The following is a 9,572-nucleotide window of genomic DNA, read 5'->3' on the forward strand; positions in this document are numbered from 1 at the left end:
ACCCTCAAATATGGCTTGCCCAAGAGGGTTTTTTAATTTTCAAAAGGCTGTGTAGTACAAGTTTAGAATACGAGGACAGTCGGACCTGGGTTCAGATCTATTATCTGTTCCTTTCTGGCTGTGGGACTTTGAGCAAGTGACTGGTACTCCCCGTGCTTTGGTTTTCCCATCTGTAATTTGGAGATAATGTAAAGAGAGTTCTGGGGTAAAAGTGATTCGAAATGATTATTGTTGTTGTTGTGTGGTGTTGTTGTTGTGTGGTGTTGTTGTTGTGTAATTGTTGAGTTCAGCAAGGGCCTGCGCAGACTATCGCAATACTTGCTAAATTTTACTCACATTTACTGAGCCACTATTACGCACCAGGAGCAGGGGCCTTTTTATAGGCGGGGAAACTGAGGCGCAGAGGACTGCCTCATCTCTTGGCGGAGGTGGGGCCTGGAATCCAGGTCTCTGGACACTTGCTCCTCTACACACATACACACACACAAACACACGCCAGGGCGGTCTTGTCGAGGACACACGACTATTTTTACCGCGGTGGGCTCAGGGCTGCCCACATCCAGAGCTGGGCGTTTGTCATGGCAACCAATGACGTCATCAGCCCCCGCAGCCAACTGGAGGGGGCCGGAAGCTGCTGGGCGCAGGATGACAGGGCTGGGAGGGGTTGACAGGGTCTCCAGGCAGGGGAAGAGGAGGATCTGCAGGGGGTGGAGCGTCGCCCCGAGACTGGACTCCAGCTACTTTGAGTTCAGAAACCCGAGTCAGAGACGTTCAAGGTGGAAGGAGGCTGACCTGCGACCCTGAGGTCTCCTTGTTTGTTTGAATACCTCCAGGGACGGAGAGCTCAGCATCATTCAGGGCAAGCAGTCATAGACCCAGAAACCACTACCACCACCATTAGGGTCTCCTTTGGTCTTCTCCAATTGTTATGAGATCTTATGCCAGCTTCCTCCTCCCCCTACTAACCCGCGAAACAGCGAGGAGCTGGGGTCTGAACTCAGGGGTACCTTTTGCACCTATGCACCTGCATCATACACATCATCCCAGCCATTTCCTTCCAAAGCCCTGACAGTTCTGAGTTCCCAGTCTGACTCCTCCTGTCTGGGTTGAGTGATCCCCCTAACCAAACAACTTCACCCCTCTGTGCCTCAATTTTCTCGTTTGGAAAATGACCCAGTTACATAGGGCCCTGGGAGGAATCAAGTAGCAGGCTCAGGGCCTGGCGCTGGGGGAGGCTTTGATGAATCGGAGCCAAGCCAATGATTTTGTGAGGTTAATAACCACCAATTTAACCACAATTTTTAATTTATTTCACAAAAAGATGTGAAGTGGCAGAGAGGTGAGGGAAAGTCAGCAGCCCCCTGCAAAGGCTCAGTGAAAAGCTGGGCTCACATGGAACTCTCCTGGCACCACCCCCGGACCCTCCGCTCCCTGCACCATCTGCTTCCGCCTTCAGCCCCCTCTTTGCCGGCTGTTCCTCAGAGAGTAGTTCCTGCCTAGAAATGGGGTGGGGGTGGGGGTCCGACCCCCTGGAACCGCCCTTTAAATATAATATTTATGGCATCCTCTTCTGTGCTTGGTTGGGCGTAGTGATGCTGCCTCCTCACTAGAAGCCTCAGCTCCACTTCAAGGAACCCCCAGTCTGGAGGAGCAGGGCAGGGCATGGACACCCGCATACTGGAGGCATTGTAGGGGACCCTGAGGAAGAGAAGAAGCTTGAGGGGGCAGGGAGCCAAAAGGCTTCCTGGAGTGGGGCTTCAGCTTGGGCCAGTGGGCTAGTGGGAAACAGTAGGGTGGAGGTGGAACTCAGCCTGGTGGGCACTAAGCCTCATGGGAAATTGGCAGCTGGAATGAAGAGAGAGAGAAGTCAGCAGGGACCACATGGCACCAGCCAGAGGGCTTCTTGGAGGAGGAGAATAGTTGGAAATGGGCCATGAGGATGCAGAATGGACCTTCCAGAGAGCCTCCCCATCAGCAGTAGAGACAAAGTCCTGGCCACTTTCTCTGAACTTGGATGCTCTGTTTGGGGATCTGGTATTTTAAAATTCTGTCATTTGTGAAACAAATGTCCAAGTGCATGATGATGAAAATAATGATAAAATAATACTGGTAGCAGTTGTAGTAATAACAGCTTATTTTAACTGGCACCTACAAATGCTACACAGAAGACTGAGCTTAACCCCAACCAGGAAGGGACAGTCTCCACCACTTCCCCTTACCCAGGGTCAACACAAACTGGTGGCCCACGGGCCAAGCCAGGTCCTGTTTACAACCTTCTAGTACTCAGCCAACCACAGGCCATGCATACCACAATCAGATTGGTCAGGATAACCCCAGCTATTGTCTCAGCGGGCCAATCAGCACCTGACTCAAGTCCCCTAGCTTTCTCAAGCTTTTCTGAGTCCACTCTTTGACCTATGGCAAGGATCAGCTTCCAGGATACCTAATTGGCTCCGACCAGCAGGCTGCCACCTGTTTGGCCAGGGGCGCATTGGGGCTCCAGTTAAAGGAGTATGTGTGTGGCTGATGCCCCAAACTGAAGCCCTCAGCATCTTTGCACCCTCATGCGCCAGACCAGTTAGAATTCCAGCTCTCTGACTTTTGGTTGTTACTTTCCCTCTCAGCCTCAGTTTCTCCCTTTGAAAAATGAAGCTAATAATCTCTTGGGCTGTTAGAGAATTAAAATGCATGTACAGTGCTTAGCATTTGCCCCTTAATGTGAGCAGTTATTTATACTTCTGTTATTTTAAAAAGTATTTTCATTGTCTCCTACTTGGTCTTTTACTCTAGGCGTCTTGCTGGCTTCTGGTCCCCTTTCTGGCCCCAACCTGCTCCAGAGGAGTTTTTCAAGTCTTTCAAAGCCCTCAGATCAGGCGCATCCTCTCCTGCTCAAGCATATTCCATAGCTCCCAATCACATTCCATAGCTCCCAATCACCCTAGGGAGAAAGTCTAACCTCTTCAAAATTGGAGCTGGAAGCCCTGGAAGCAGATGGTCTCCTCTCACACCCCCAGCTCTAGAGCTAAGAAATGGCTTCTAGTTTCCCCATAAACACATATGGTTGCCTACCTCTGGGCATTTGCATGTGCTGTGCCCTCACTCATCTGGGCACTCCCTCCTTGTCTCTCTGCCTCCTTGGATGGAAGCCTGCCAGTTTGGGGTTGGTCTGAAGGGAGAGCCAGACCTGCCTGGGTTCAAATCCTAACTGTCACCTATGCACTAACATCTGAACAGTGGCTATGATTCTATGAGCCTCAGTTTCCCCTTTTGTAACATGGGACTTGTTATCAGGGAATGGGTGCCTTCTCCCCATGAAACAGGCCCCCACTTTCTGACGTCAGCTGCACCCCCATTCGCCTACCCGAAGGCAGTTTCTCTATTTTAAGAGGCCGCGGGCGGGGCTGGAGTCTATCTGGGGCTCCGGGAGGGGCCAGTTTCCCCACAACACCCCACGGCTCAACAGTCCTGCTGCAGCCCTCCTCTATGCGCAGGCTCCCTACTCCTGCCTTTGGCATCAGCCCCTCCGCTTCTGCCCTCTGGCCCCACTGCAAGCCCTGGTGGGTCTCTGCCTTGCAGCTCTACCTGCACCCCCCCGACTCCCAACCCAAACACACAGGGCTCCATTCACCTTTGGACAACTTCCCAGTTCTGCAGCCCAGGTTCAAGGCTGGCCTTCCCCCACACCCCTGACAGCCTAGCCCACCTCCCCACCCCTATTCTTTCTAGGATCTAGCTTTCCTCAGCTTCTTTCATTTCCCCAAACATCTACCCTCTGCCCTGCCATCCACGGCTGCCTCCTCTGTCTCAAAGCCACCCAGCAACCGTTGGTTCAGGTGCCTTCTCCAGGGATGCTTGAATGCGCCCCATTGCCGCTGACCACTCCGCAGGGTCACTGCTGCTCAGGCGTTAGTTTCCCGCAACAGACTAGGGAATCCAGGAGGGTTCCAGAGAGTGAAACTCCCCCCAAACCCACTTCCTCAGAGTAGGACACACAGCAGGCAATAAATGTTTGTTGGGTAAATGATGAATCCCAGGTTCCCTCCATTAGCAACTGGTGGCTTCTTAAGGGTGTGGTCTAAGCCCCAGAGGGAAACAGCTAGATTGTCTGAATTCCCATTGCACAGATGGGGAAACTGAGGCCCAGAGAGATCAAAGGAGTTACCACCTGGGATCACATGGGTTCGAATATTAGCCTCTGCTAACCCTCACACCTATGTTCTTCTCTCCTGGTGGCACTGCCTCCTGAACACAAACCCAGAGCCAGAGGTCAGAAAAGTGCCCTTATAGTGAATGGGGAAACTGAGGTCCCAAGAAGGAAGAGAGCCTCCCACCATCCCACCCCCAAGCCCCACAACCAGTTGGTAGAGGTTTGTGCACCAGAAAGCTGGTTAAGAGCGGTGAACTGAATCCCTGCTGGACGACCTCGGGTTAGCGACTTTTCTCTAAACTGGAGCTTCAGTTTCCTTATTTGAAGAATGGGCGCCTGGACAGCTCCAACCTCCCTAGCTTGCCTTAGGGGCCAGCTGAGGCAGGGGTGTCGTGGCGCTGCGAAGGCACTAGGCAGGTATTAATGCACAGTAATTAGTATTAATATATCACTAGTAAAAGGATTAATGCAACATATCACTAGCAAAAGGATTAATATAACAATGAACATATGGTGTGCGTTCAAAGGCTGTTGTTGCTCATATTAGAGCTGCTGGTGGAGAGGGCAAAACCCTCAGCCTCCTCCTACGCTAGCGCTTACAGCCTCAGTTTCTCCATATGTCTAATGGGCATACCCTCTTCCCACCAGGCGAAAAGCACTTTGAGAAGCCAGGGGACAAGAGGGAGACTCCGGAGCGCTCCCAGTCCTTCGCCTCAGTTTCCCTTGGCCCGCTAAAGCACCGCCCCAGGCCCCCAGGCCAGGTCCATCCCGCCCGTGCCCTTCGCCCGCCCGCGCAGGACCCTCACCTGGAGCCCACGGCGCCGCAGGAGGCTCGGCTCGTCCATGGCCCGCTGGTCCTCGCCACCGGCCCGCCCCCGGCCCCGCCTCAGCCTGCCAGGCCCCGCCACCCCACGCCATTGGCCAAGCCGGTCAGCTGACGAGTCCTGACCACGCCCTCTCCCGAAGCCGGTCTCGACGGGCCCGCCCCCTTTGGGCGGGCCTGCTCCGCCCTTGCAGGCCCCGCCCCACCCTGGAGCCTAGAAGTAAACATTTTTCAGTGACTCTTCCGAGAAGCAAGGGAAAGTTATCACCCCCATTTTGCAAATGAAGAAACTGAGGCTCAGAGAAGTTAATGTGCCCCCGATACACAACAAGGGTGAGGCCAGTGAGGCACTCACCTCCATGCAAAATTAAAGAAGGGCCCACAATAAATCAGTAATCAAGGTACATAATATTTTAATACAATAGTTTAAAGAGTCAAAACTAATGCAAAAATGCGTGATGAACTATACATCAACATTTTAAGCAAAGACAGGATCAGACTCTGTTCTTGCACTACCTTGCCTCCCACTAATCCTGGCCCTTGTTTCAATAAAACTTTATTTGCAAGAATAGGCAGCCACTATAATTATCAGTTTCTTTTACGAGGATGGCTCCTTTTGCTGAGTGCCAACTGGGCACCCAGCTTAGTGCCTCATGAGGACTTCCTTTCACAGGTATCTGATGATAATTGTTCAGCTTGACTTTGCAGAAGGGAAACAAAGGCTGGGAAAAGCCCAAAGTACCAAGATGGCACTCACATTCTCACTTTCACTAGGACCCCACTGTCTGTGCTGCTGCAAGTTCCTTGGGTTACCTCACTGTTCAACCTGAGCATGCACGTTCTCAGGTTGGAGGGGACCCTAAGTAGGGTCTCCTGCTAATCGCTGAAAAAGTACTGAAGGATCCTAGCAAGTTATTATGGTGGCCAGAATGAGCACACAAAAATACAGGACTCCAAGGCAAAACTTATTTTAATCATATGCATTTTGAAATTGATGTGTAATTCACCTACCATAAAATTCACCTTTTTAATATATACAATTCTGTGGCTTTTAAGCATATTCACAGAGTTGTGCAATCATCACTACTATCTAGTTCCAGAACACTTTCATCACCCCTAAAAGAAAGCCTGGACTGATGAACAGCCACTCCCCATTCTCCCTCCCCAGCCCCTGGTAACCACTAATCTGACTTCTGTCTCTATGGATTTGACTGTTTTGGACATTTCACATCAGTGGAATCATACATGTAGTCTTTTATGTCTGGTTTCATCATACAGCATGATGTTTTCAAGATTTATCCACTTTACAGCAAATGCCCCTAGTTCATTCCTTTTTATGGCTGAATAATATTTCATTGCATTGATAGACATTCATCCATTAATGGACATTTGAGTTTTTCCACTTTTTAGCTATTGCGAACAGTGCTGCTGTGAACATTGATGTACAAGTTTTTGTGTGGACGTATACTGTCAAGTCTCTTGGGTATATACCTATGAGTGGAATTCCTGAGTCCTATTGTAACCCTTCGTTTTAATTTTTTTAAAAAAACGAATACACTGCTTTCCAAAGCAGCCACTGTTATGGGCTGAACTGTGTTCTCTCAAAATTCGTAAGTTGAAATCCTCACCCTCAGGACTTCAGAATGTGATTGTTTTTGGATTTCAGGCCGTTGAAGAAGTATTAAAGTAAAACGAGATTTTATGGGTGGATCCTAATCCAATATGACTGATGTCATTATAAGAAGAGGAGATTAGTATGCACACATGTATGAGGGAGGACCACAGACAGACACAAAGAGAAGATGCCATCTTCAAGACGTGGAGAGAGATGCTGGAAGAAAGCAAACCCGCTGACACCTTGATCTTCGACTTCTAGCCTCCAGAACTATAAGGAAATAAATTTCTGTTGTTGAAACTGCTCATTCTGTGATCCTTTGTTATGGCAGCCCTACCAAACTAATACAGACACTTGGTTAAATTTAACTTCAGGTAAACAGTGAATACCTTTTCAGTATATATCCTGCCCAATAAATGGGAAAAAGATATGCTAAAAAGCTATGTGTAATTTATCTGAATTTCTAATTCAACTGGGCATCCTGTGTTTTATCTCACAAACTTACACTAAGTGGACTTCAATTGGAGCTTGCATTCCCCAGGTGATGGTAAGCTCACACCTTATAATGGCCAACTTTCTGTCTCTGGCTAGTCCTGCCTAAATATTCTACTGTAGTCCAGGCTGGGGCGGACATGTGACCTAGAGTCTTTCATCCATTTCAGCCACGGGGATTGGTTCAAGATGGAGCTGTGACTCAAGCTCTGCCAATCAGAGTCTTCCCTGGGACTTTGGCTGGAACCCTAGGGAAAGAGAGTTTCCCTGTACCAGAGGTGGTTGGGAGATGTTGGAGGGGGGAACCACCAGAGAGAGCTCTAATGCCTATGATCCAACTGGAGAACTCTTACACTGAACTCCTTCCCCAAAGACCTCTTCAATGGGCAATGGGGAGCATTTATTGACTGAATAAATGAATGAATGAATGAATGCAATTTTCCCATGATGAACATCTATCCTTCAAAATTTTCTTTAAGAAGCATCGGAGAACATTTACTGAATGAACAAATAGATTTTTCTTTTCTTGTGATCTTCTACACATCCATGAAAACCCTCCTCAAATGTCTCTATGAGGGACATCAGGGAGTGTGATTGTTGCATGAATAAATGAATTCTTTTCTTGGTAACCTATGTATTCTTTTTTAAACTGAATTGTAATTGGCCAACAACACTATTTAGTCCAGGTGCACAATATATCGATTCAATATTTCTATACCTTAAATGATCACCATTATATATTCTTTAAAACATCCTCAAATCATCCTCTGGAGGCATAAGAAAGTCCTGGTTGAGTGAATGAAAAATACTCTTGTTAGTTAATGATGCCTATAAATGTATTTGTTAAATGAACCAATGGATTTTTCTCCTTGCCAACTCCTACTCATCCTTCAAAATCTTCCTTAGATGCCCCTCACGGGCATCAGGGTCTCTTGACCACATGGAGGGATACTCAACCCTTCTTGGGCTGAAGGTCGCTCCCCACCCCTTCTCAGAAGGTGGAAGCTGAGGGAGTGGGGAAGTTCTGTGGTTTCTCTGTTACCATTTCCTGGGGAGGGGGGCCTATAACCCTATCCTTCCTGCCTCCCCTTCCCCCCAGTTTGTGAGGCATCTGAAAGTGGGACAGCCCTGGGGACATATTCCAGCTGTGCTTCTGGGGCAGCTGAGAGGACATCTTGGAGTAGGCAGCAGGCAGGCCAAGAGAGATTTGACAGAAGGTGGGCTGTGTAAACATCAGGGTGAGCCTCGGGCTATGACCTCAGTAAGACTTGCACCACCACCTCACATCTGGCTAGAATCCTGCTCATGCACCTGCCATGGCTCCCCAGTGCCCTCGGGAAAAAGTCCAGCCCTTCAGCCCAGCACTCAAGGCCCTGGTCCACCCCACTATCTTTATCTCTCCCATGGAGCCCCAGACTCACCATGTTCATCTTGGTGTTCACCGAAGCATGTCCACTGAACTTTTGCCTCTGCTGTGACCTCTGCCAGGAATTCCTTTTAATTCTACAAAGCCAGTTCAAGAAAGCCAGCTCAAAGGCTTCTCTGGGCAGCCTTCTCTGGTCCCCCTCAGAGCCCCTCTAGCTTCTGTCTCCCTCCTTGCCACCAGCCCCTGACCCCAAAGAGCAGGGAGCATCCGGTCAGCTCTGCCCCACCCTCCTTGATGTTTTTCCAGTGGCTGCTCTAACTTTGGAGGGACAGGAAAGAGGTGTGACAAAGCAGAGGCCACTAGCGACACCAAAACAGTGACTAATTGTACTGGCTGCCTGATGGGCATAATCCCTCTTATCCTCACTACAGCCCATTCTGCAGATGGGGAAGCTGAGGCCTGGGAGGGCCAACTTTGATGGAGGTGGAAGTTTGGAGGAAGCCTGGGGGCATGGCCCTTACTCCCAAAGGTGCAAAGTTCAGCCCCACTGTGAGAAGCTCTGTCTCAGGGTTTGAATCCACATCTTCACCCCTGCCCTGGGCCCTGAGTGGTCTGGGTGTTCCTGGGGTCAGTTTCTGTATCTGTAAAATGGGGCACCTAGGGTAAGGGGTCTCAGGATCATCGCGATGCGGCAGGTCATATGTTTGCACATCTCCAACAATCCCTTCCATCTTTCTTTGTTTCTCTTCTTTTTTGTGTCTCTGCCTCTCTCTGTCTCTGCTCCTCCCCCAGCCTCAAACCCACACCGCCCCTTGGCCTGGCCTAGGCCCTGCTGCTGGTGAAGGCTGCTCTGTACAAGGTCACAGGGTCCCCGTCCCCACTGTGCCAGGCCTGGAACACTGCCTCTTTGTTCTCGTGGCTCTGACTTCATGGCCTGCTGGGCGCCTGACCCTGGCCATCCTGGCTGCCCCTGAGGACCAGCTCTCAGAGGAGGGACTTCCTCCCCCTGCCCCGTCTCCCACATTGGTCAGTTTTCTCAGATGCTTTTCCTCAGGAGACATACTTACCCTGCTTCTTGTCTACCTGGGCTCTGTGAACATTTTTTTTTTTTAGGTGAAAATCACATAAC

The 9,572-nt window shown here is 49.9% G+C and overlaps 1 protein-coding gene across 6 annotated transcripts in view; it reads right to left on the reverse strand.

Annotated features, from left to right (window-relative positions):
- Positions 1 to 5,025, reverse strand: part of MAST3 (microtubule associated serine/threonine kinase 3) — a 37,064-nt gene extending 32,039 nt beyond the window's left edge. For 4 of the 6 annotated variants that reach the window (XM_074350421.1, XM_074350418.1, XM_074350419.1 and 1 more), the window contains exon 1: positions 4,954 to 5,025. In XM_074350421.1, the coding sequence (XP_074206522.1) occupies positions 4,954 to 4,992 (39 nt within the window). In that variant the 5' untranslated portion in view covers positions 4,993 to 5,025. The remainder of the gene's footprint in view (positions 1 to 4,953) is intronic. The other 2 variants (XM_074350429.1, XM_074350426.1) reach the window with 1 other exon arrangement.
- Positions 5,026 to 9,572: the final 4,547 nt, after the last annotated feature.

This window comes from Camelus bactrianus, chromosome 22, assembly GCF_048773025.1.
Source record: "Camelus bactrianus isolate YW-2024 breed Bactrian camel chromosome 22, ASM4877302v1, whole genome shotgun sequence".
NCBI classification, from domain to species: Eukaryota; Metazoa; Chordata; class Mammalia; order Artiodactyla; family Camelidae; genus Camelus; species Camelus bactrianus.